General features: G+C 48.4%; 2 protein-coding genes across 5 annotated transcripts in view; one reads left to right on the plus strand and one right to left on the minus strand.

The window, feature by feature from the left end:
* Positions 1–264: 264 nt before the first annotated feature.
* DENND2D (DENN/MADD domain containing 2D) lies at positions 265–16228 on the plus strand. Of its 2 annotated transcripts, none has more exons than XM_004689657.2 (12): positions 265–503; positions 4727–4902; positions 5663–5775; positions 6571–6640; positions 7247–7324; positions 8232–8372; positions 9362–9510; positions 11605–11782; positions 14398–14439; positions 14810–14894; positions 15229–15468; positions 15744–16228. In XM_004689657.2, exons 1-12 carry the CDS (start codon positions 446–448, stop codon positions 15818–15820), a joined length of 1407 nt encoding a protein of 468 aa, XP_004689714.1. In that variant the 5' UTR covers positions 265–445; the 3' UTR covers positions 15821–16228. The 2 variants fall into 2 exon arrangements, with proteins under 2 accessions (XP_004689714.1, XP_012585514.1); XM_012730060.1 differs by lacking the exon at positions 265–503 and adding an exon at positions 4111–4180.
* A 2286-nt stretch (positions 16229–18514) lies between these two features.
* The window catches only part of CEPT1 (choline/ethanolamine phosphotransferase 1), a 33863-nt gene continuing 26040 nt past the window's right edge, over positions 18515–26337 (minus strand). For all 3 annotated transcript variants that reach the window (XM_012730210.1, XM_012730209.1, XM_004689658.2), the window contains exons 6-9: positions 21497–21628; positions 20582–20740; positions 19974–20099; positions 18515–19408 (exon numbers count right to left, since the gene is read on the minus strand). In XM_012730210.1, the coding sequence (XP_012585664.1) occupies positions 19289–19408; positions 19974–20099; positions 20582–20740; positions 21497–21628 (537 nt within the window). In that variant the 3' untranslated portion in view covers positions 18515–19288. The remainder of the gene's footprint in view (positions 19409–19973; positions 20100–20581; positions 20741–21496; positions 21629–26337) is intronic.

Genomic DNA, 26337 nt, shown 5'->3' on the forward strand with positions numbered 1-26337 from the left:
GGTGTGACGACTCTGGGAACTTCCCTTCTGGAATAAGCTGAGAGCACCTGGAAGGTGCGCTGGTGGCCACGCGACGTTCCCAGCTCCTGCGGCTGAGGTAGGAGTTGACTTGGTCACAACCCTGCGCACTGGGGCACTTCGGGGTTCGGAAGGCCAGCCCTCCCAGGGCGCCCCACGGGGGGTGGGGGCGAGGTGGCGCCGCCCCGTCCCGGACGCTGGTCGAGCGCCCTCTGTCCCTCCGGCCGCCCTGCACCGGGCCGGGGAAGAGCGGCCCGCCCAGGTGCGCCGAGGGTTGGGCCGGAGTCCGGAAGGTGCGCCGCTCCGCTCCGCGACGTCCCCTCGGCCACCCCCCGCGTGAAAGTGAAAGTGTCAGGCCCCTGAGGTCGGGCACAGGGGGGCGGGGCCCGCGCGGACCTGGGAGCAGGCTCCCGGCGCTCGAGGGGCCATGGACGGGCTCAGCCGCCGCCTCCGAGCCAGCCTGAGACTGAAGCGCAGCCGCCGGGGTTAGTGCCGGGCAGCGCGGGATGGGGCCAGGACTGGGCGCGGGCGGGACGCGGGAGGGCGGCGCGGACGGTCAGGTGAGCTGGAGAAAGGGCAGGTGGAGATGGTAGGGTCAGATAGGGACGGGGAGGGAGGTCAGAGGAGTGTGGCTGGGTCTCTGGGGTGAGGGGAGGCGCGGATCGGCCCTGCGGAAACAGTTGTGGGGCCCCGGGGCCACGTGTCCTTTAAACCAGGAAACTTGTGCAATCGCGCGCGGGGTGCCTGAAGCGCGCCCTGGCTCAGGCGCCTTACGCCGGAGCCCCCCACCCCACTTCACTACTCCTCTATGGGAATCCAGGGCACTTGCGCCCGGGGACAAGGGCCTCCTGCCTCACCCGGCACTAAGAGCTGGTTCCCGCCGCACAAATAGCCGCGGGCTACACATTCGGCGGACCCAGTGACCACTCCTGAGCCTGGAGGGGCCGGGGCCGGGCTAACGCCGCAGCTGCTTTACAGAGTGTGAACCTGTCAAGTCACTGGGCCCCTACCTGGGCTCCTCCTTTCTAGGGTGGTGGAAATTAAGTTAGAGGTCAGTATTAATTTCCTTTCTTTCAAGAGAGGCTCTGGACTTTGGAAGGAAGGCAATTAGGAATACTATTTTAAAAAAATTATTCAGTCAACAAATATTTATTGCTGTTTGCCACTAGCCAGTCCTCCGACTGAGAAGCCACCACCCTTAGCTACTTTGGCCGAAGGTCCCGGACCTTTCTGAGAAAAGAACAGATCTGGAAGTAAAGTCATTTCCGGAACCCCATTCCTTCTGACTAAATGAGACGACCCCCCTCCCCTCCAGGCCACACACGCTCTATGCCCAGACTTGGGAAGATTGATGGAGAATTGCGTTCCTTCCGCAGCCCTCCCTGCCCCTTCCCCAGCCCTGGCTGCCTTCTGGAGTACAGGTTTCCAGTACCTGTTCACCTGCAGGAAGCAGAGCTGTCAGGGACCCAGGACTGTGCAGTGGGTGGAGCAGAATGAGGGGTGGGCGAGCGTCCTTCTTCTCTGGAGAGCCCTGGCTGGTTTTTCCTGGTCCCCCTCAACTCTGAAAGTTTTGTGGGGATGTCCTAGATCTGCTTTGTGGCCCCAGGAGACATTCCCACCCACCCACCCCAGCCCCCAAGGGAGCTTCCATACGCTGGAGGAGTACGGACTTTGAGGAACTGTGTGAGGATGTTGAGGAACTGTGTGATGACCAGCAGCCCGAATAGGACCCTGAGTGCCGGCTGCCTTGCAAGGCCAGGATACTGTGCCTCCTCCTCTGTGCCATCTCCACCCTGCACTTCCTGGGACTTTTCTTCCTCCTTTTGTCCCTTTGGCCTCACCTGGGACAGTTGTATGATTGGAGGGTGTGTGTGTGTGTGTGTGTGTGTGTGTGTGCATGTACATGCACATGTGTCCTGCTGGGGACAGGGAAGATGGTGGTGATCCTGGCTTAAGAGCAGCTGAGTTAGGGGAAAAGAAAAAAAAAGCAGCTGAGCTAAAAGAGGAAATGTCACCTTTCTAGATCAAGGTTCAGAAAATCTCACCTGTGTTCTACACAGTTCGGGGACTTTCCTCAGGTGATTATGGGAGGCGTTTCCTTGTGGAGGAACAAGTGTAACCAGCCTCCTCACTTCCCTAGAAAGGGTGGCTCCTTTTTCAACTAAAAGCAAGACAGTAATTCTTTTTTAGGGCACTGGAGATTAAATGAGATGACTTAATTAAAACATAAGACTTTTACGGACTTCTCTCTGTTTTTCTCTTCTTCCAAGGGGCTGCTTCTTTTGACTACTCCCTTGGAAAGCTTTGCAAAAACCATCTTTTAGATTTCTTGGTTCTTAAGTCTAGTCACTGTTTTGCGAGTTTTGCTATACCCTTGGCTGTCTTGATAAACTAGAGGAAATAAGCTGAAAATAGAGGATTTAGGGAAAGGAATAATTTCCTGTGGTTCCGGAATGATGCATAAAAAAAAATGGGGGGTTCTGAAAGACTTTTGCAAAGAGGAAGCATTGCACATTGGTGGACTTTGGTGTGCTACATCCAGAAGGCATGGCCGTGGCCTTGGCCTCGGTCATTTCCACTATCAACAGATTCTGTGTATTCTGGAGGGTCCCTGAATTACTCTGTGCCTTGGTTTCTCCATCTGTATCAGGAAGATGCTTGCTCCTTAGACACGTGCTAAGAATGGTGCAACAAGCCTGTGCAGGTCATGGGTAAGGCGTGACAACAACTCACCGCACAGTGCTCATAACATCCGTACACACCGTGACGGTGTTCTCCCAGGAATCATAGCTTTTCTAGTCCCATAAAAACCAAGTCTGGAGCTCCTAGGAGTGAGGCAGCTGTCTCTCCTGTCCCTGCACTCAGAGCACTGCTAAATCTTAGCATGAGAGACAAGTACAGGCACAAACCTTTCTGTCTCCTGGTTCTTAGGTCCTGATTCCTGGCAAAAGCCCTCTTTCCCCCTGTGCAATTACTCATTCCAGGGTTTTTGCAAAATCTTAGGTGATTTATTGCTATTCTTTCTTCCCCCAGCCTCTAGACACAGCTCTTAACACCTTTAGAGCCACAGAGGCCAGCTGCTCTGCCTTTTGCCAGGACAGAAGTGCTGACCTGGCCCAAGAGGGGAAAGGGCTTGAGTCTGAATGGGGGTGGGGAGGCTGCTTTCCACGGCCACCCAGTGACCCCCAGTCTGCTGACTCAACCAGTCTCTTTCTGGAGGCGAGGGGGAATGTCCTGAGTCAGTGCTTCCTATTTGGGAAGAGAGATTCTTGCTAGAGCCTGGGATCAGGCCCCAGTGAGAAACGCCCATGTTAGCCCAGGACATGTTGCAAAAGGCAAGAGACATACCCTTGGGTAGTCCGGAAGACCCTCCTTTCCCAGCTCAGAGGTGGTCTTTGCTCTATTTCAGCACCTGATGAAGAGGTTTTTAGGTTCACGATGATCTGCAGGACTCCCTTTGTTAGCACATCTTCTCCATTTAGCTCATTAGGGGTCCTGTCTATTTAGCCATTATATAGGGAGGTGGTGTGATCCCGACAGGTGGGTCCGGTGCTCAGGGGACAAGACCTGCAGCTGCAGAAGTTCTTTTGGGCAGCAGTGGCCTTGCAGGGGCTTTCGTACTGTTGAGCAAGTCAAGAAGTGAAAGGTCAGGAATCTGTCGTGCAGAGATGTTAAGATCCCTGTCTTTGGGCACCATCGGCTGCTCCCAGGCATCTCTGCTGTCCTGAGGTTAATAGCCCCTCGCACAGCCTGCAGCCCAGCATTCAAAGCCCTGCTCACAGGTGTTTGCTGTGACCTTTTTCTCACCACACCCCGAGGCTCTGGGGAGGAGCTGAGGTCTGAGCTGCAGTGCCAGGATGCTCCACTGCGGGTGCAGGCGTTCAAGCCGCCTCCTGGGCCCGTCACATCCTTCTTGCTCAAGCAGTAGGTGCACAGTATGGAAACTGCTCTGCTCTTTCTGGAAGACAGCGCGTGGCCGGGCTTCATAGCATTCTGGCAGGAGACTGAGGCGGCAGCCTTGTCCTCTGGCTTCCTTTAGCCGGTCTGTGTGGGAGGGGAGGGGACAACCCCATGCTCCACAGGCCGGAGAAGATGGAAGGACCAGCGATAGGCGGCATGCTCAAGCTCTTCCGGAAAAAACGGCCGCCTGGACTCCAAGCAGGTCTGGGCTGTGTTACCCACTTCCTTTTTTCCAGGGTGGCCCTCTTAGATGGGGCTGTTCTTCCTTGAAATGTTTCTTCCTCCTTTTGGGCTTATATCTTGACCTCCACCTGGCCCCCTCTTCCCCCCCATGTGACTGGGCTGGAAGGTTCTCCTGGTGATTTTGAGAGTGGGCCAGGCCTCTTGGGGTTGGTGTAGTCATGGCCACAAGCTCTGTGAACCCAAGTCTGCTGGGGTATGCTGTTCCAGAGTAGCCCTGAGCCCCTTGGGCTGCAGAGTCTCTGAGGCCTGGGGCAGGCGCCTCCCAGGTGGCCTCCAGGATATTCCCTTGTCTTCCAAATCAGTGGATAATCTCTTCCTCTTGGTGCCACGTGGTTTCAAATCTCCCAGATTGAGCACAGAAACGGTTGGCTCTGATCCTATCTGTGACCTGAGGTGCTGGGCAGGCTCTGAAGACAGCAGCCCCGAGGGGCAGACACTGCCCAGACTCTCACAGACCTCATTTGGAAGCCATGAAACAGCAAATGGACCCTGTGTTTGGTTTCAGCACCTTCCCTGGACAACGTAGGGGCCGTGGGAAAGGAACCAGAAAGGACGCAGGAGTACAGTTTATCCAACTTTGGTGGAGGACAACACTTCTTTGAATACCTTGTCGTGGTTTCCCTCAAAAAAAAGCGCTCAGGAAATGATTATGAGCCCACAATCACCTACCAGTTTCCCAAGGTAAGGACTGAAAGGCGCCAGGGGAGACAGAGCACTGGGACTTTTGAGAGGTGGGTGGGGGTACCTGCTCCCTCCCCAGCCTGCCAGGGCTTGAATCTAGAAATGCCCTGAGCTGGCTGTTTCCTCCTTAGCCCAACCCTGTTTTCTGTTATCACCAGCGGAATCTAGTTCTGACTTCTTTATGAAGCCCTAGCTGGGAAACTAGGTCAGTGCTTCTGCCCCTTTAGAACCACCTGTTCTTCCAAATTTCATCCTCCTCCCTGGGCTGGGTGGGGGAGCCACTCAACTGGGGGGCAGGCTCCACCTATGGCCACAGCCCAGGTTCCTTCTTGTCTGGGGTACCCCAACCTGGGGTAGGGGAGGGGGGGGGATTCTTTTCTTTAACCTTCAGGGTGTGGCCCTGAGCTAGTGGCTTCTCTCTGATGTGATATCTCTTTGACCTCCTTCTGGAAAGCCAGGCCATTTCTGGAGCTTCCTGTATTCACTGTGGCCCTGACCCCATTCCTGACTGCATAGGTTTGCAGGATACTGCAGGTCAGCTCATGGCCATGCAGCTGTGGCCAGGTCATGCTGTTTCTGTCGTGGGGTCATTATGGCCAGACCCGGAATGAAGTCCCTGTGCAGATGGCCACACAGAGGCTGTCTGGGTCCCATACCAGCAGAGAAGCTATGTCTCAGACTACTGGAGTCCCAGAAAGCCACCAGCCCTCAGCCCTTCCTGCCTGTACCCCCACAACCCACTGGTCTCTTATTCCTGTAGAGGGAGAACCTGCTTCGGGGCCAACAGGAGGAGGAGGAGCGACTGCTTGGAGCCATCCCTTTGTTCTGCTTCCCAGATGGGAACGAGTGGGTCCCACTCACTGAGTACCCCAGGTAACTGCTCAGCCCTGGCACATGGCTGGGGGCGCTGGGGCCCCCTTGGGGAAGCTAACCTTGGGGATTGTCTCCCTTACAGAGACACTCTGCTCCCAGCCTAGTCAGATGAGAGAGCAGCTGGAGGAACGTGGGAGCAGGCTCTGGGGTGGGGAGAAGGGACAAGCATGAGCTGTGTAGTTCTAGAGACCCCTTCACCTCGTGTGTGTGTGTGTGTGTGTTGTGTGTGCGTGTGCGCGTGCATGTGTGCTGACTGTACCCAGTTCCCCTCCTGATGCCGAGGACTAGAATCGACTCAAATATAAACATCTTGAATGGGATTTCTCAGGGTCAAGTCTCTTAACTTATGGAGTTGACTGGCCACTCTGTCCAGGGATGGTGAAAGCCTCCCAGTTGTGAGAGTCACGGTCTTTTGACTCTGCCATGGGCTCAAGTCTGTGACCTCAGGTCGGCAATCTGGCCAGTCCCTCACTGCACAGCCCTAGAGTTTGTCTGCCCGAGTTCAGAATTGGTTTCCCACTTATGGCATGATCTTGGGCAAGAAACACCCTCTCAGTTCTCAGTTTCTTCATCTTTAAAGTGGGGGTAACCACTGAACCCAGCTCAAAGAGTTGGCTTGACACCAATAAGCACTTAATAAGTTCCTGGTGCTTTTCTTGCCCTGGTGATTAGTCAGCAGCTCCCCTTCATCCTCCGACCCGCCCTCCGCCCCCACCACACGCCTCTGGCACCGACCACCTTCCTATTTTAGCAGCTAGGGAGCCAGTGCAAACCGGGTCTTGTCTGCTTTTCTAGGGAGACCTTCTCCTTCGTGCTGACCAACGTGGATGGGAGCAGGAAGATTGGATACTGCAGGCGCGTCTTGGTCTGTGCAGCTCAGAAATGGCCCCTTTGCTCGGTAGCCCGCTGCTCTTCTCTGGGCTGACTGAGCCTTGTCTGCAGAAGCCAAGGCTCCCTGGCAATGGTGTTTGTGGGGTCACTGCCAAGTCAGTAGAAACCCACAAGAATGGGGAACACGCCCCCCCCACCCCCGGGGGGGACCTCTGCTGGGTGTGCTTTGGTCTTTGCGGGCCTTAGCTTTCTACAGCTGCCCCCTGGGGAGCCTCCAGCCAGCCCCTGTCAGCATGGCCCTGGAATCTGCAAGCACACACTGGGAGTCAGACGAGGCCCAACGCTTGGGTCTCAGGAGGATTTGCCAAGTCACTTCTGCAGTGTTGCCATCCCCAGTCCCTCTAGACACATTTGCTCCCTCTCTTTATGGGCCCCCTTGGGTGGTGCTGGCACTGATGGAGGTGGTGCTGGCAGTGAGCCCACCCTGTCCCCTCCACTTTGGCGGCCATACTGTTGCCTTCTCACTGAATGGGGCCTTGAGAGCCAAGCCTTTCTCTGCAGACCCGCCCCAGCCACCAGCCTCGTGCCCCATCTCCCCGAGGAGCTGTGGCACTGAGGGGGCCTCTCTGTCCCTCCACAGCCAGCTGGCGGTGGCCCTCGCCTCCCTAAGGTCTACTGCATCATCAGCTGCCTCGGCTGCTTCGGCTTGTTCTCCAAGGTAGGGGTGGAGCGGAATTCCTCGGGGCCTGTTCAGCCTGTTTGGCTTCAGGTCCACCTGGCAGCCTGCCCTGGGCCCTCCGCACGCCTGCTGCCTCACGGCTGGGGGTGCTGGGGCCCCCAGGGGGAAGCTGAACCTTGGGGACTCTCCCTTGCAGAGACTCCCTGCTCCCCACCTAGTCAGGTGAGAGAGCAGCTGGGGGCAGGGGGAGCAGGCTGGGCTGTCAGCTTTGTGCCCAGAGGTCAGTCTCCTCATCTGGCAAATGCACACAATGACCCCTCTCCACTTCCCACTCACAGGTGGGGTGAGGCTCAGGGAGGCGAGAGGTGAGGTGCCCTCCAATGGCGAGAGGTGAGGTGCCCTCCAATGTCTTGGAGGTAGAAAAGAAGTTGAAGCTGCCTGCTTTTCCACAGAAACTAATCTGAGTCTGTCCACTAGTGTGGGGGTCAGCAAGGGATTCTCAGGGAGCACCCTTGGGGGGTGAAGGGAGGAAACTCCACCAGCGTTACTGGGCCGTGTTTACCACGCACAGGTGGCCATCAACAACAGGCGATCAGCTGTTAGGTTTTGGGGGAGTCAGAAGCTACATGTGAATTTTGGGCACTGAACCCTAGTCTTGGGGGTTCAAGGGTCAGCTGTCCTCTGGGGTGACTTCCTGGGGAAGATAGTTTCATGGTGATGTTAGGGGGAGGGAAGATCATGGATTGGTAGAGGATGGATGAAAAGAAGGGTAGAAAAAAATCGAGTCTCTGCAGGAGATTGCCTGGTGGGCGACCAGTCCCTGGCAGGGAGGACAGGAACCGGCCGGCGGAGGCGCCTAGGGGACGTGCAGATGGCTCCGAGCCTCGCAGGGTCCCGCTGCCGCGGGGAGCTCCTGTGAGCCCTACCTCGGTGGGTCTCCCTGCAGATCCTGGATGAAGTGGAAAAGCGGCACCAGATCTCCACGGCTGTCATCTACCCGTTCATGCAGGGCCTCCGAGAGGCGGCCTTCCCCGCTCCTGGAAAGACTGTCACCCTCAAGAGCTTCATCCCTGACTCAGGCACAGAGGTGGGTCAGCAGCCTGGTGGGGTTCGTCCTGGCAGGAGAAGGTGGGCTTCTGCGGCACCTTGGTCATGCTCCTTCCACTCAGCAGGCTAGGATACAGAGACGCCAAGTCAGCAGGGGCTGGGGCTTGGTAGAATTTTGGTAGAGTTGTTGGATTTTTCTGATCCCCCCAAGCAGATGTTCACAAGGACTTAGTCTTCATTCAAGCAACCAGAACTTTCACTTATAACAAATAAAACCTTGTAAGCAGAGGTTCCTGGTGCTAGAATGGACTTCACCCCCTGGGCCCAAGCAGCCACTGGCCCCCAGCCCTCTCCCTGGTCCTCCTGTTTCCCTCCCTTATGAACTCGATCAGTCTCTTATCACCCAGCCCCACCCCTGGGTCCCCACCCTTTCCACACAGAGATGACTTTGTTTTAAGACACTAAGCAGGTAGAACATTCTTTTAAGAATCTGTCCTGATCCCTCGTACACTGGGTAATCCCTGTGTCCATCTATGATGTTTTTACTTAAAAAAATAAGTATGGAATGCCCACTGTGAGACATGGCCTCTGGCCTTGTGGAACTGAGAGTCTAAGGGGAAAAACAGGCATGAAAGGAACAAAAAGTAAATAGGAGTTAAAAATTGTATGACTGTGATACACAGGAAACCACAGAGAAAATGGGGGGGGGAGGGGAACCACACCATATGAGGGGGCCAAAGTGACCTCTGACCTGGAGGGAGGAAAGGGCCTGTGAGGGACCTCAGGCAGAAAGGCGCACACTGGGCTCAAGGACCAGGCAGGAGCTGAAGTAGAGAACCACCGTGAGGGGCAGGGTGCACTCAGGGAGGCTCGGGGGCCCCGGGGGACACACTAGGGATAGCACCCCTTGGAGCAGAGGGACCCCAGAGGTGGAAGAAACATGTTCAGATCAGCGCGGTGGGGAGAAAGGAGTGGAGACGGGAGATGCCCAGTATCCTGGGGTCCATGTCCTGTTCTGCTTTCCCACAGTTCATCTCACTCACGCGGCCCCTGGATTCCCACCTAGAACACGTGGATTTCAGATCTCTGTGGAAGTGTCTCCATTTCGAGCAGATCCTTCAGATCTTTGCCTCTGTGGTGATGGAGAGAAGAATCATCTTCCTGGCAGAAGATCTCAGGTGAGTCCCAACTTGGGACGGCTCCCCCAGAGTGGCAGTTAGTTCTGGGTTCAAGGGAGCAGAACAGCAGGTTCTTGAAGGAAACCAGGGCAGCACCCACACTCACCCTCCTGCTCCCGCCCTTAACCTGCACTCGCCCGGAGAGACTGTTCCCACCTGTTTTGCCTCCAGACTCAATAGCTGCCTAAGCCCTGAGAATGTTCCTGATTTAGCAGTGAGAAGGCATGAGTGTCCGGGAGATAGCCAGGTGGAGACCAGGGTGGGTACAGGTGTAACTGAGCCTTGAAAGGTGGAGGGAGAGAGAGGCGGAGGACAGCTGGAAGGTAATGGCGTGGAGGTCAGGCCCCCCATCTGTCCACCTACCACTCACTCAGCTGACATTTCTGGTGTGTCACTGGCTGCCAGATGCCAAGCATTGGCAAAGTACGGACAGACCAGGTTGTTGACCTTAGAAGGGTGTGGAATTCTGTGGCTGAGAACATCGTGTTGAAATCATCAGAATGCAGGGAAGGTCCTGTTCTTTCCTCTTTAGTTACGTGGTTCTCCTGAGGTTGGTTTCTAAACTTTTTTCTCTGTGACGTGGAGATAATGGTTGTACCTACCTTTGAGGTTGCAGTGGGGAGTCACTGCTGCCGGGCACACTAGGGACCGGCGGCCCTCTCAGGCGCTGTTATTCTTCATAGAGGTCACAGCTGAGAATATCCCTGGGCACTCGGAAGAAAGCACTGGCATGTCTGGGGCCCTGCCTCTTCGGTGTGTCAGATCTGAGAAAGGCCTGAGGAGATATGGGAGAGAATGGGAGAAAAAACAGGCAACGCAGCCACGTACGACCTGTTCACGTCCAGGGGAGGAGAAAGCCTGGCTCTGTATTTTAGAGAAGAAGAAGAAAAGGCTATATAGGAGCCCAGTGGTAGGCCAGTGGTCAAGAGGATGTTTCATGGGTTTTAGAGGAAAGGAAGTTTGGGCAGGGAGGGAGACCTGTGGGCTGAAAGTTCATTACCCAACAGAACTCATTATGGGCTAATCCTGGAGACAAGTGACATAAGACCTTTTGCTTTAGAAATAGCTCTTGAGCTCTCGAGGGAAGTTCTCTTGTGGCTGGAGTGGGGATTCTGGGCTTCATCATAAGACCAGTGTTTAGGAAGTAACAGTGACTTAGGTGTCCACGCCTGGACTTTGTGGAGGCTGGCGGGTCTTGCTCTCGGCATCCACACTCCAGGATGTTCCTCCACTCTACACTTCCTTCCCACAGCCAGCTTTTCAGATCCCCGGGTAGGGAGGGGACTTCCAGTCAGCCAGAGTCTCGACCAGATACTCAGAGATTCCATCTTTTTCGCTCAGGAAGTCCTGGCTTGATACCCAGAATTGAAACAGGGTTTCCGCACGTGTGTTTTTATTGGCCTTGACTTTGGAGCGATGTGGAGATGTGCAGCCATGGGAGGCAGGAGAGCCCAGAGCAGACCCCGGGGCAGGGCTGTGCATGTGGAGCAGGGAGGTGAGGAGTGAGGCTGTGCCGGGAGGGAGTGCACAGGGAACGCTTTGCTGGCCAGGACAGAGGAGCTTCCTCTGTGGGACTTTCCAGGTAGGAACTGCCAGGCAGATCTTCCTGGAATCCAGGAATTTCCCAAGCCAACTCAGGCACCGAATTTTAAATGCACAATATGGCCAGAGGGAGCCATGAAAGGTGAGTGAGTGATGAGGATACACAGATAAGGAAATAAGGGCTGGCTGCTGCTACGCCCATCGTTTCCAAGTTTTCTTCCTTGCTGCATGGCCAGTTCCTTCCAAGCAGTCACTGTGCCCACTTGAGCATCTGGAAGGCACTCCAGCCACCATCTGTGTGACTAAAGAATTCTTCTTCCCTCCTCTTTGGAGCCACTTTTATTTGGGGCCAGTAGTGAGTTAGGGAGACTAACTGGGGAAAAAATGCATTGACTCGAGGCTCCAGCCCTGACGAGGGCCCCAGCCCTCCTGGTTTCTGCCTCTGCGCTCCAGGCAGCATTTGCAGCCCCTGCAGGGTGGGCCCGGCGGGGTCCCTGGGATGGAGGTGCGGGGAGGCCCTCCTGACTCTCGCTCCCTGTACCCTGCCTCAAGCACCCTGTCTCAGTGTATCCACGCGGCCGCCGCACTGCTCTACCCTTTCAACTGGGCCCACACCTACATCCCTGTTGTCCCCGAGAGCCTCCTGGCCACTGTCTGCTCCCCCACTCCCTTCATGCTTGGAGTACAGAAGCGCTTTCTGCAGGACGTGATGGACAACCCCATGGAAGAGGTAGGACAGGCGGGAGGCGGGCAGGTGGCCCTGGCTTCCCACCCTCTCTGCCAGTGGCTGTGTGCTTTGGAGAGTCGCTTAACCTTTGCAAGCCTGAGCGTCCTCATTTGTAAAATGGGGATAACGGTGTTCAGTTCCCAGGGTCATGGAGGACATAACTTGCATAAAGTGCCTAGTCTGATGCCTGGCACGCAGTTAATGCTCAGTGAGTCTGCTGCCTGTTCCTGGATGCTTCGCCTGGGGCCCAGCAGACAGCACATATCCAGAGGTCAGCCCGCTGTCCGGGCCGGCCAGCCCTGGTGAGCAGGCTCTGGAGCGTCCCTGCTTTCATCTGAATGGAGCACAGCTGTACCCATGCAGGCTTCTGGAATTCACTCAGTTCTGTGGAAGTGAGCTAACAATATATCCCTCCTGCAAACCACAAGTCTTGAAAATGCAGATTTTTGCAGCAGTCAGTTACTCTCTGATTGGCTCAGAACTCAATTGGCTGATGAAGACGTACTTTCCAGCCCTTTTGACTGTGTTAGCCTCTCGTTTCTTGGCAATGCCCCAGATATAGCAGTGGCCTCCATGGTGAAAACGGGCATGAAGAGTGTCAACCTGTCTCGGGGCTGGGAGAACCACATGCACCTGTGCTCTGCTTCCAGCTGCCTGAAGAATTTTTGAAGGCAGGCTTGTTACTGTCTTTGCAAGCCAAAAGAGCTGACCATTGCCTCCCCAGCAGACAAACACCTATTAAGGGGAGAGACAGGGCCAGAGTAAGCTACTGAAGAGGCTTGGGACCAGCCCTGAGGGTGGGCTTGCCCCCGCAGAGGCAAGGCTGGAATCACGCGCAGACAGACTTACACCAAGTGTTGCTGGAAGCAAAGCAGCACACTGCTCCCCTCCCTGCTTCCCGGCCCAGTACACGTGCCCTTTGAACAAGTCTTTGCCTTGTGACTAACTGGGCCAGAGGATCAGCCTCATGTTTAGCAATAAGATGAAAATGTCCCAGTGCCAGAAGTTATGAAACTTCCTGATGCTGCAGCTCCTTAGAAGCTGACTCCTCCCTCGACTGCCAGGCGGGAAGCCCACCGCCCCCCACCAACACTTCCCCCTGCACCCACGGGCCGTGGCCTAGACCACTACTTGGTAGCTCCCTGTGAAATGGACATAGATGAGTCAGGGTCCCAGTCGGGGTAGGGGGTGCTTGACTCCCCATATATAAACTCTCTGGAAAGGCTTACTTAACAGGCAGTAATAGACCAAAAACTGGGAGGATTTCTGGGAACAACTTCACAAGGAAATTCTTCACACACTCTCTAATCCCAGCCCCCAAGAGGAACAGCCCTCCCCAAATAGAGGCGTCTACGCCTCTATATACAAGCGATTTCAGGCCTGGACTAGTTCAGCGTTCTCCCCTAGTTTGGATAATTGCGGTGGCTGCTCTGTCTTCTGGCACATTTTCCAGCCCCTCTCTTTATTGGGAAGAAGGGTACAGAAGGAACATTCACCCCGTTGTCGAGACCAAAGGTCACAAACCGAAATGAGGGTTCCAGCAGGCATTTAAATGACCAGAACGGGCTTGGGGGAAGGGGAGGTTTGTGGTAACTGCAGAAAGGGGGTGGTTGTATTCAGTTCCATTTGAGTGTTATCCTTCAGAAACCAGGGGGAGAGCCTCAGATCCAAATTTTCAGAAGCCTCAGATCCAAATTTGATGTCTGACTTTCCAATGTAAAGACTGGAAATGAATTCAATGATTTAAAAGTTCTCTGAGTATCAGAGAAATAGATCTGGAATCCAACCAAGTACATGCCTCTTTGCAATCTCTGGTCCAGACTGAAGGTCCCTTGGGCAGTGATGGAGCTGATTCCAGATCTCAGGTCTCCAGGTTCCAACCCTTGCTTGTCTGTCTTGCCTTTTCTTCCCTCTTCCTGTTGAACCAAGGCTCCTTTCCTTCTCTTGCTGTTTCCTGGTGGAAGACCCAGAGGAAGTTTTAAAAATAGAACTCTAGGCAATGCTGCAAAAAGCTTATAGCAAGAATCAAACAACCAAAAAATGCCCACACTTGTCCGGAAGCTGACCAAAGGGAGGGAGCTGCAGGCAGAAAGCTGTAATCACAAGGACAGGACATTTCTCGGCTTGAGAATTGCTTCTGTGTGTTAGTAGCGTGACTGCAGGCCATGGACTTCTTTGGCCTGTTTCTTTAGCTATAAAATAGGGGTGAATGGAACCTGCCCCTAAGGGCTGCTGGGAGGATTAAAAGAGAAAACTTGCACAGCACTTACATGTGTCAAGGGCTGACAATTCCATATAGAGAAGCAATTACTGTGACCCGTTTTAGTCAGGGGTGACAAGCTATGGTTTCCCCATATTGTTTTCCCCTTTTACCCGAGCTCTCTCCTCTGGCCCCTTTCCTACGCCTTGATCCTCTTTCTTCAGGAAGGAAACAGATTTCCAAAGAGAGAAGTGGTGACAAAGTATAGATTGTCAGGCAGAAAATGAGAACTGAAGATGTGGATTTTTGTTGCTATTTGGGCTGAAAGGTACAGCTGTAGGTAGAAATGGAGATGGTGAAGGCTTCTGAGGTCTGTGAAGAAAGGGGAAGAGAAAAAGCTGTTCTGTGCTTATTTCAGGTCCTGTTGGTGAATCTCCATGAAGGAATCTTCTTAATGTCAGTGAGTATCTGGATTTGATCCCCTTCAGGCCCATCATGAACTCAATCACTTATCTTATCCCGCTTACTCCATACTTTAGTGGCGTCAGAATCCATGCAGTAACACCTGTCTTTTCTCAAGGGGCCTGTGACACAGTCGATATCTCAAGGCAATCAGTGCTTGGGCCTTTAGAGAAAGGACATATACCCCTACCACAGGACCAGAGAGAGAGTTGCTAGCATTCTGAGTCAAATGGAAGACTGGGAAACAGCTTCTGCTGGATCTCTGTGGCCTCTTCGTGGGGATAGAGTGGGAGGGTAGTCAGGCCTGGCTCATACTCTCTCCTAAAACCTCATCCCTGCCTGACCTGAGCTGCCTCTTCCTCTCCTAGGTTGGTGATGAAAATGACATCCTACCACCCAAGCTTCAGGATGAGATCTTAGAATGCCTTGGCCAGGGCATCAATGGTTCACAGAGTAAGTTCTAGACCCCACTTTTTTCCCCAAGGATAATGAAGCCATGATCCCTAGCCATGTTTTTCCAGAAGTAAGATAAATTCACTCAGCAGTACCAAGCCAACCCCAGAGGTCTAGATTTTAGGGCAAGTCTGAGTATGCAATTTTATCCTTCCTGAGCCCCCATGGAGAACCCAGACTCAACCTGCCATGTCAGTCAGTGCATCCACACCAGTGTGTCCTAGCCCAGCCCCTTCCCCGCAGCCCTCAGTCTGCAGCGGAAGCCACTTGGAGGTAAGAGTGGGTATCTTCGTCTGTCAGCTTCCCTGACATGGCCTCTCTATGATGCCTGCAGCTTTAGAACAAATCAACGAGCACGTGTCAAGTCCTTTTGTGAAGTTCTTTGTGAAGACTGTGGGTCACTACACTTCCTACATCAAGAGGGAAGCGGATGGGCAAGGCCACTTCCAAGAACGGGCCTTCTGCAAGGCAGTAAACTCCAAGACCATCCGGCGATTTGTGAAGAAGTTTGTGAAGACACAGCTCTTCTCCCTCTTCATCCAGGAAGCCGAGAAGAGCAAGAACCCTCCAGCAGGTAGAGTGACAGCCTCCTTAGCTCTCGTCTGGAGAGGGCCTCCCAGTCAGGCATAGCCTGGAGTGGAGAGGGAGAGACACAGTGGGCTCACACCTTGGAAAAGCTGTTCCACTCAAGGGCAGCAGGGCCAGGCCCTTTTCTCTTTAGTCAGAGGCAAACTCCCACCATTTCTCATTTGTAGGCCCCTTGAGTCCCAGTGGGTACCTGGCTCTCAGGTAGCCTCTGAGAACTGGCTGACCAGATGAGGTACTCTAACACTCGTATCTGAATTACAGGCTATTTTCAACAGAAAATACTTGAATTTGAGGAACAGAAGAAACAGAAGAAATCAAGAGAAAAGACTGTGAAATAAGCATTGCTGAATAGGACTGATTCAACCTGTAGGCCAGTTTTGGACTTTGGCCCCTGCCAGCTGCCAGGATCCACGAAGCTCTCAGCCTCCAGAATCCATGGCTTTCTTCGGACTCCTGGGCAGCCAGGAGTCACACATCCAGCTGGTGTCTAAGTTTGGATGCTGGAGTTGGCTTTCTCAGGACTTTGGAAGGCTCCAACTTGGTACAGAGTTGGGTCCGAAGCTGCATTTCCGCGTAGGTGACACAGAGCAGATCATGTGTGTGTTCTAGCGCTTAGTTAGAAGTTGCTGCAACTGTCCTTTCCCAGGAACCACTACTACAAAATCCTCAACTGAGAAAACAGTTGTGACCTAAAGGCTCAGTCTCGTCACATAAAGTAAGAGTTCTGTGAACCTGTGAGGATAAGAATAAAGCAAAGATCTAGTGGCTTGTGTGTGCATCTTTGGATTCCACCATAGGGGGAGAGCCAGGAAGATGAGGCAGTAAATGTAGAAATACACTGACCAGAGAGGAGGGCCTGGCAAGAGGGGCCACTGGGAGGAGAGACCAGCCAGGGTCAGTGCTGCAGGCAGAATCCAGTAACGGGATTTCCACCGGTAGGAGTCTGTGCCAGTCGGTCAGTTTGGAGCTGTCTGTTAAGACATCCTCCTCCCTCCTCCATTGCTTCGTGCCTGGTTCAACTCTTTGGGCAAAGGTGGTGGGGGCAGGGTGGGCTTCAGCACTGACATTTTCCCTTTACAAAAGGGAATCACAGTCCTACGAGCCCAAAGGACCCTAGAGGCCCGTCTTTCCTCTGGCCCTACCTCTGCTGACGGCTTTTGTTTAAACACTGCAAGAGATAGGAAGTCTTTAGAAAAATCTTGACTTTTAAAAATTTCATGTTTTGCGAATGTGTCTATGACTATGGGGTGCTTATTTTCTATACAGACGACACAAATGTTTTTGGTGGGTGGGAAAAGAAGCAGGGATGACCAGATACAGGTAAAGGCCTATGTAATTAATTCAGGGGGCAGAGATGGACTGCAGGTGGCAGTCCACTGTCTTCACACCACCCCTACTGTGCTGCTGTTCTTTATAGCTTTTTCTTTTTTATCATTTTCTTTCATATAAACCTTTTGTTTTAATAAAAAAGTAGATTCATGACTTAGATTTTGAAATCACATTCATAGATGAGGAAAGGAGGACTAGACAGTAACAGCGAAGCTTCCACTGCTGGCAGGAAAGACTGCCGCCTGTCTTTGGAGTCCGAAAAGCAGACACTCGGTGGCTGAACACCACACACACGACCCTCTGGACCGGACAAGTGGCATCAGAGAAAGCAGAAGCCTCAACAAAGTGTACAGAACCACCACTGATCCCTTCAGCTGCAAGCTGCATAACCAAGTGAAGGTTGTCTTACTTTTTGACAAGCTAGAGGTGGCTTTCCTGATCACGTGGGGTGGAACTTTGTCCCTTTAACAATCAGGCCAAGGGCATCAGCTTACTCTTCATTGTGTCTCTTTGGTTTATGGCAGTGGTTCCTAAACCTAGTTGCAATTCAGAAAGTTTTAGAACAAGGATTAGACTTCTGAGAAACATGTATTTTGTTTGCGTTCTCATCCCAAACTTACCAAATCATCTCTAGACAAAGGACCTGGGAATCTGTATTCTTGAGGCTTTTTCTGCTGATTTTGGTACCAAATCAAGTAGAAGATCACTATCAGAATCAGAGTGAGCTGAGGTTTACTACACATGGATCCTCCAGCTGATTTTGGCGGTACCTAGGGCTGGAAGGAGGCGCAGACCAAGTATCTAGACATTTTAAGATTCCCTTTACATAGAAAAAAATTCTAGCATTTTGTCTGACAGCCTAGCCTTGTAAAATCTAGTACGGTATAAGAGAGAATACTCCGCCAAGATTCAGTTCTACATTCTGGCCCCTGTTGATTACATACTAGCAACCAACGGTGTGACGGGCATACCATTCAGCATCTCTAGACCCCAACTTCCACTGCAGGTAAGGAACACATGTTGTGACTACTGTAATAATCAAGTAAGATGTAACTGCCAAATAAGTCAGATTATCCTTCTTTTTTTCTCTTACTTTCAAAACTTAAGCTGCCTTCACATTTTACTGTGTGCCCTTTTACACCCTAGATGCTAGAGAATTTGCTAACAAGCAAAGGTGACAGTTCCCTTTTCTGTAACAGTCTAGAAAATAAACGCCAAGCTTCACTGTTGCCGCTAATCCAAATTACATGGGACTAATGGGATCATCAAATGTATGAGAAAGTGGAGTTGTGACAGCCAGGCAAAGCAGTGCCATATATAATTTACCCATGATTGTGGAATCAGGGTCTAAATCAAAATTAATAAAACACATCATGTTGGCCAATAGTTGAAACTTTTCTGCTGTCTCCCTTTCTTCACACAACTGAGCTATCTATATGCAATGGAAAGCAATCTGGTTTATAGTTACCGAGGACTCCTGATTCTGACTTCAGGCTGTAGTGTAAATACTGAGTAGCCAGAAAAGGAATGCGCAAAATTTCAATAAAAGTCCAGGCAATTACTAAAAAGTCTGGGAGGGTTCAAGTCCCAGAAGACTTGCAATTCTCAAGAGTGGCAACTACAACTAAAAACCTATCTAAAGGGAAAGCAAATGAAGTTTTTTTACATTAAAGTTTATACAAAGGCCACAGGGCACATAATGCCAGTGCAGCTGACCTAATTTCCATATTCATTAAAGAACAGAAAATTCACTTGAATTTTAGAAAATGACATTCAAATTATCTTTCCAATGAATGAAATTGAGAAAAGTCTGGCTTTCAGATCATATATTTATTTAAAAAAATAAAATGAATCGACAAAATTACCACATTATTTTGCATGCTAACAGGATTTCCCAAGCCCACAAGAGATACCATTTCTTGAGCAATTAAAAAAAAAAAAAAAAAAAAAAAGACTTCAACAATGTAAAGGTAAGAAACCTTTTGATCCAAAAGTCAAGGTCTTTATCACTAGTTCCACCTCACAAGCTAGTGGGATACATCAGTGCCACAGCTGAGCTCCTTAGTAAAGAAAGCTTGAGAACATACTAAACAAGGATGCCACTAAAAGATGATGATTTGTTAAAATTATAAAGCAACCACCTTTTGGTTTCTACATTAGAAATCTCCACCACGAGGACCTGCTCCCCATGACAATTCTCTCCTGAATCCAGAATAATTATAAACCCATGGCATTTGTTCCTGCATGCTTTCCTGGGCCAACCCCTGTACAACATTATGTATGATTTACAGGATGGGACCAGAAACTCCCATTCTCACACAGGATAGTTAAGGAGTGTTACCAATAACAAAGAAGAAAAGTTACACAACATTGATTATTATAAATTATATTTGTTCTTATCCATCCCATTCTCCTTAATATGTTCAGATTCTTCCCAGCAGAAAACGTGACTTTCCCACATGACACCGATTACGTCATTAATGATGATTAGAGTGAGCTGCAGCGACCTTGATTCTGAAGACATGTATGTGCAGGTGAGACGCAATCTGATTGCAAACACTGACACAGTAGCGGATCAAATCAAAGAAAGAGAAAACCTGGAAAAAAAAAAAAGACCATTAGATTCTCAGGACCCGCTCAGGGCTTCCCTCTGCTTAATGAAGTAAAGAGCGGCCTCTGGCTTTCTTCTCTGGCTTTCTTCTCGTTAGATCCCCCTTCAATTCCATACAATTCAATAATGCAGTTTCCTCATGAACCTTTTCTTTACACAAATGATCAGCCAACAAAAACAGTACGTGGTTAGGCTTGGAGAGCCAAACCTTCATTGGCACAACTGCTCAGCTCTGCCACTAGAGGTGAAACAGCACTAAGCAATACATAAATGAATGAGCGGGCTGTGCTTCAGTAGAACTTAAGGGACACAAGAGGCCACTGCCCACAGGATGTTGTCACCTCTAGCCATATCAGTCAGAAGTCTGTGATGAGCTCTGATGAAGGCCAAACATGTCTGAAAGATGCCGCCTGAAGCTCTGTCACAAAGTCCCATCAGTGTGTTTTCTGGCACTTTGAGTCATTACGTGACCTGCTGCTCAGGACCAGCCCACTGAAATGGGAATACAAGTTGCCTCCAAATGGCGAAATAGGGCAAAGTACAATGCTTACCAAGGCAATCCAAAGTACGATGTATTCATCAATAAAGCTGTTAAAATATTGGTCGAGAAACAAAAGTGCTGGGCCTATGAACGCCGTGTCATGCAGATGCATCTCGCTTTTTGTCATGTGCGCCACCTGTGAGTGAGACGAGTCAACGCCGTGAGCATCTGCATCTGTGCGGCTATGTAGCACACATTCAATCAGCTTGAGCTCAACTACTGAGTTGCAAGAATTAGTAAGAAATACCTTTTGGAATTTGCAAGACTGAAAAACTGGTGACATCAAGTGGCTGTGAGAACTAAACTCTTGAGGGACAGGCCACCAAAACACGCTACACAAGAGCCTGTGAGGATGCAGACTAAGACTGCAGAGTGCAGATAAAATAAAGAACCAGATTAAACTGTGCACAGAAAGGAGAAGAGTTGCAGAGCTCAAGGGGCTTCTGGGAGCCACAAGCTATAGCTTCACAGGAGGGTAAAAAGTTTCCTGGTTGGTGTGAAAAGACTAAACTGAAGGAAAGCAAACTCTGGAATAGGAGGTAACAGAATAAAATGTAGGCTCATAAAACTAAAGAAAGATGAGAATTTTTAAAAAAATTTAAAAATTTTGGTGCTTACCACAAGTTTATTAGTGATTTTAGCAGATACAAAACCAAATGTCAGTATATAAAGACAGGGATGCTTTTCAAAAAGCTGAACTGCTGATTTCTTGTAGATCATCGCAGCTAATGTAATCACTGATCCAATGTGGAGGAAGGGAGAAAGGACACTTGTTCCCTGTGCAGAGTAAAGAGAGGGAATTAAAGGCGGTCAGCGCTGATCAGACACGATGCAGGCCTCCTGAAGGACAGAGCGCTTCAAGTTCTCGGTGCTTGATAGCCGAGTTTTTATGAAGCAAACCGCAAAACAGCTCATGAAGGGCAGCAGCTCTGGACTGGTCAGGCCCAAACTGAGAATTTTAGTTCGGAAGTCAGGCTAGTCTGGGGCCTCCTTGGTGGCCCAGGGATTAAGTCTCAGCACTATCACTGCTAAGGCGTGACTTTGATCCCCAGCCAGGGAGCTAACCCACGTGGCACAGCAGACCTCTCTGACCTGCCCGCTGCAGGTCAGCAATGTATTTCAGTAAACCCACCTATTCTGCTCCACACTCTGTCTCTGGTGAACCAACACACTCATACCTCTGACCTACACCCCAACTCTTCTATGCAAAAAAAAAAAGAAATTAGACTTGACAGTTTACAAAGACAGTCATACTTTTAAAAAAGTGTATAAAAGTGTGTGTGTTTGTAAAGAGTTTTTACTTTAGAGGGTTATATGAGATTTAAACTTAGAATGTATTAGAAATGCCTGTACACGCATATCAATGTCTTCATGTATTAAGAAAAAAAAAAACCTAAGTTTAAGATACTTTTTAAAAGACTATGCACAAATTCTAAATTAAGAGATTATACTATTTAAATAAAAAAAAGAAACAGAACAACACAAAACCAAGTTCTAGCATAAACAATTGCTGAAAGTCTTAGGAAAACTTACTGCTATTGTTGATCCATTCTTTCCAACACCACCTGTGAAGATTACACGGAAGTAATTTGTACAGGAAAATATGGTCCCTGCCACAGTACAAAGTGCAGGAAAAATTTTCATTTGAATATTCAGCACTGGAATCTTTAATGGGTAGAAAGAAAGAATAATTAAAACCATACAAATTAAAATAAACATCAGTATTTGATTCATGTTCCAGATATTCTCCATTTGTTTCAGCTTAGTAAACACCTTCATTAAAGAAATTCTCCCTCTTCTTCCTAATGTAAGATTTATAACAAGTGTCAAGAGATGAAGCTACACAGAAACTTATCACACTTTTGACCCCAACCTTTAAAAAAATAACTGATCCATCCTCATTAATCTGTGTCCTGATGAATTAGGTGAATTTAACAGTTCACCTATGTATCCCAGAAGCTGGTTGACAGTGAACCAGGCTGTCTTCTGGCTGTTTTATAAAAGAGTACTTTGTCTTTGTGCATCTTTTGAATTCTACCCTAACTCAGTATTTTGTTACTAATTGTTATGGGAGAAAAAGTATATGAATTAAAGGCTAAATATCTGCAAGAAGATTTAAAAAATCTGTAAGCTAGAAATGAAAGACACAATTTCCACTCTGAAAAGTTCCAGACTACAAATTGTTAGGATACAGACAGCTAGTAAAAGCAGAGGAGAAATAAGAAAGTATTCAGTATGTGGTGGTGGGGTGGTGGTGGTGATGTGTGTGTGTGTGTGTGCGCACGTGTGTGTGTAAGCAGGCTGGTTCAGCTCTAAAATTGTGCATAGAGAATTTCAATATATGTTTACTTTTCAGAAGAAAAATTCTATTTTTATAATATACTGAAAGGCTACCTAACTTACCTAAAGTCAGGGGTGGGTGCTAAGTGGCTTATCTAACCTTGTAAGTACAATGTCCATCATTTAAAGTGAAAAGTCCTTGTCTACAATGGCTTAATAAATGATGAGTTCTTATAATAAAAGCATTTCTATTAGGGCTGTTTACACTTTTGGGGGTTACCATCTGCCTACATGTTTCACACTAAATGGGAAACTGACACATCCTGACTTTCTTGGATGTATAAAACCTCAGTAAAATTGGTAGATGTAGACTTCAATATTTAGCTGCTCTATTTCTTTAAGATTCTCAAGAACTCGTTTGTTTATACAACTCTATGACCTCTTGCAAAACTTCAGCTCTACAAAAAATAGTTGAAATCAACTGTTCAAATTTCAAGTAGTACTGTTGCAATATTTAATTTTCTTAAATGAGCTTGATTAAAAAAAAAAAAGCCCAGAGCCTTACAGAGCATCCTAAATGGTCATCTTCCTTCCCTAAAAGATCTCAACTCCTACAACTCAAAACTTTTTTCCAACAAAAGGAAAATCAAATCATGATTGCTTTGAATGCCAAGAGATTTTTCTGCTCTAGTTCAGAAACTACAATCTAAATCTGATGCACCTGGCTGAAATTCAATCCTGGGCTAGTTTTCTTTCCCTCCAGAAACAAAGAACTTGACTGGCAAAGGAAGAAATACTACACTTGCTGAGATTTCAAAAGAAGCAAAGAATTAATGCAGGGGCATCCCTGACTTGGGCCAGGATGGTGAATGAGTGCCAACTAATGGCGGCAGCAATCTGCCTCATTTGAAAATGAACAGCACCACACCTGTATTTAAATTTTTGTGAAAATGCTTCAGGATCATGGAAATTGTTGCCTGCTGTAAAGGAAAAGAATAGACGGAAGCGCTCGAAAAGCCAGGCAAGTCAGTAAATGACTGGAGCACAAGCACATAAGGGAGCTCCTGACTGCAGAGCAGAGTGCCGCAATATTCTTGGAGCCTTGGGGCTTGTCATAGGTAATAACCACATTCACCAAAACATTCATATTCTTTGAACTGATGTTTATATTCTCTCTAGAACCCTGGACTCTACAGGTTATGATACCCACTTGTTGAGTAGAATGCTGTTTGAGACAGTGAAAGAAAATTCTTGCCACCCATGTAAGAAAGAAGAGAGTCAACTACAAAAATACTTCCTAGGCAGTAAAGCAAACAACTGTAATCAGAGGAACCCCAAGATTTACCAGGTGACCCCTGAAAAAGTGTCAACAACCAGACCACTTTTAAACACCAATAAAAGTACTTTTTCACTTCATACCCCAGATCAAGGGGGGGAGGGGCACAGCCCGCCTCTCCTAATTATTCTCTTTCTGTCCTCATCCCCCTGCAACTCTTCCAAGGTGGCAAAAGTGCACCCACTCTGAAGAGACCTTTGGAAAGCTGCACACCTGCGTCTCAGCCCTGTCCAGATCTAGAAGTCTTTGAGACTGGGAAGAGGAAGAACTCAGTAAGGTTCACCGAATCTGCCCTACAGACCCAGGATGCATCTCTGGCTTTATGCCATGGAATTATGCATCCAAGTGACATTATCGTAATGTAATTTACTAAGTGATAGGAAAAATAATACTTTCGAGTGTCAGATTTACCAGATTTATAACTGGAACATTTTGGTTTACAGTCTGGACTTGTGCAGAAGACCAGTCAGTAAACAGACTAATTTCTTTTGAGCACAATAAAATAAATGTTCCTATAAGCTTTGTAAATTTCAGCAGAAAATAGAATCATCTTGAGATTAGGTATTAACTTTCTTTCAAAGTATGTGAAAAGCCTGCTTATAAATGCTTTTAATGTAAGTGAATTCTATCAAAATACAATGCAACAATTATTACAGAGTCCACTTAATGTTTAAAGAAAAACCACTGTGTCTGAATTCGGGTACAGTGTACTTCCGAAGTTTTTATTTTAAAAATGAGGTAAATAAATTACACTACATAGCAAGCCTTTGGTTCTACCTAGTCAATTCTGAAACTTCATCTGTATTAACATTAACCGTTTGCTTTAATTGGACTCCAGAAGGTGCTTCATGGCACAATACACATTTATCCAACTACTATATTTAAAAGATTCAAACATCATTGCAAGTAACTGAGAAGATTATATGTGGGTGTCTTTCAAAGAGATGCCCTCAAATTTTTTTTTAAGCAATATGACAAATGACAGTTCCAAGATTGTCCCCAATTTTTAGGGAATCCCTAAAAAAATTATTGACTTATGGCCTCGTATAAACCATGAACTGTTGACTTTTCTACATAAGAGACTCTCCTTCCTTTATATAAATAGTAGCTACAGGCCTTTACCTCTGCAAAATAACTGATCTTCTGGATTCATTTTGAAGATATTTGTACTTTTTATTTTAACCACAAAACTACTCTTCCCTGAACGACAGGGTGCAAATCAAACAGCAGTGAAGTAGTAGGATCAAATAAATAAGACAAATACAAACACCTGAGGCCAACTGTGGGCCCTGCTCAAAGAATCATCACCAGAGAAGCCAATTCCTTCTCTCTAATTTCGTGATGGTGACAGTGAGAGCAGTGATGCTGACGCTAGTCGGGGCAGAGTCTGTCTTTGGGCTACAATACCTCCTCACTGACTCTGAATTTCTTTATTTACATAAAAGACAAAACATCTGATCCTTTTAAAAGATCTGTTAAGTACATGTTATGTACATGTGTAACAAGTATACCTGAAGCAACTTTACTGTCAGGTAGCACCTAGAGAATAAGGATATGTTTATGTATCACTTCACATAGAATAACCTTCTGCATTTCCATACTGAGTAGGAAAATTAGATATCTATACCTGATGCTGACTTGTTTCTGGATGATCAAGCCTAAAGGCCCAGTTTTTTTGCTTACTGGTATGCTGAGACTCTGTAGGTAATTTATATGTTATTTTAAGATATTTGAAGTAATTATAAGGGGGAGATTGTGTATAAAACACAAAATTTATCAAAATAATATAGTCAAGCTATATAAAAAATTTAATTGGAGACTTTAGGCTTTATGATCTGCTTTCAGAAAATCCTTTCTTTTACAACTAATTTGTTTCAAAAATAGTTTTTATATATGTAAAAGAGAGATGTATAAATAAACTATTTGGAGGAAAAAATAATATAACTGTATGTCTAACTCCAGAAAAATATACCTATAAATTCTGTCTATATAGCTACATACCTAAAGAGCCCAGATTTCACTGGAGACCCTATTGGCTTTTGAGATTAATGTGTAGGGATAATGTGAATATAAATAATGTACACAGAATTTCCCTGATTGACTATGGATTATTTTTATTCTTTCGTCAACACCCTCCATACAATCTTATCCTCTGAATAAAAGACATTAAACACTTTATGATAGTAAATACCTAGGGAAGTGTGTCAGTTACACTTCCTCAAGTATCTAATTTACCATTATAAAGTGAGTTAGGTAAGAGAAAATCTTGTTCAGTATATTCCCCTTGTGCTTTAAAATTTTTAAGAATTATGATAACTTGTTTAGGAGTAGTAAATCCTTTCAGGAGGAATGCACAGAGGGAATTACAATACTATATGCTGAATGAATGGCAGCAGTGATCAGCAGTCACCTGTGACTACAGCTAGTTAATAGTGGAGAGTGACTCAAATGTGCAGGGCTACCTTCTCACTGTAAGAGCAACAACAACTTTTATTGAGGACACATATTCACTCATTTAATCCACAAAATAACCTTCTGAGACAGGAACTATTACTGTCCTCATTTTGCAGGACAGCGAGCTGAATGACAGATGAAGTTCACACTGTGGCCAGGGGAGCAGTACCTCAGGCAGTCTGGTTACGGTGCCCTCACGTCATATATGTGACATTCCTCCTTTCAGATGTTTGTGGTAAAGAATATGTGCTTCAAGGGTTTACATTTATTTCAGGTCAGGTGGAAAATCAAGGTGCTAGGTTGT

The sequence above is a fragment of the Condylura cristata genome, unplaced genomic scaffold (assembly GCF_000260355.1).
Source record: "Condylura cristata isolate star-nosed mole 26May11 unplaced genomic scaffold, ConCri1.0 scaffold00026, whole genome shotgun sequence".
In the NCBI taxonomy this organism is placed as follows: Eukaryota; Metazoa; Chordata; class Mammalia; order Eulipotyphla; family Talpidae; genus Condylura; species Condylura cristata.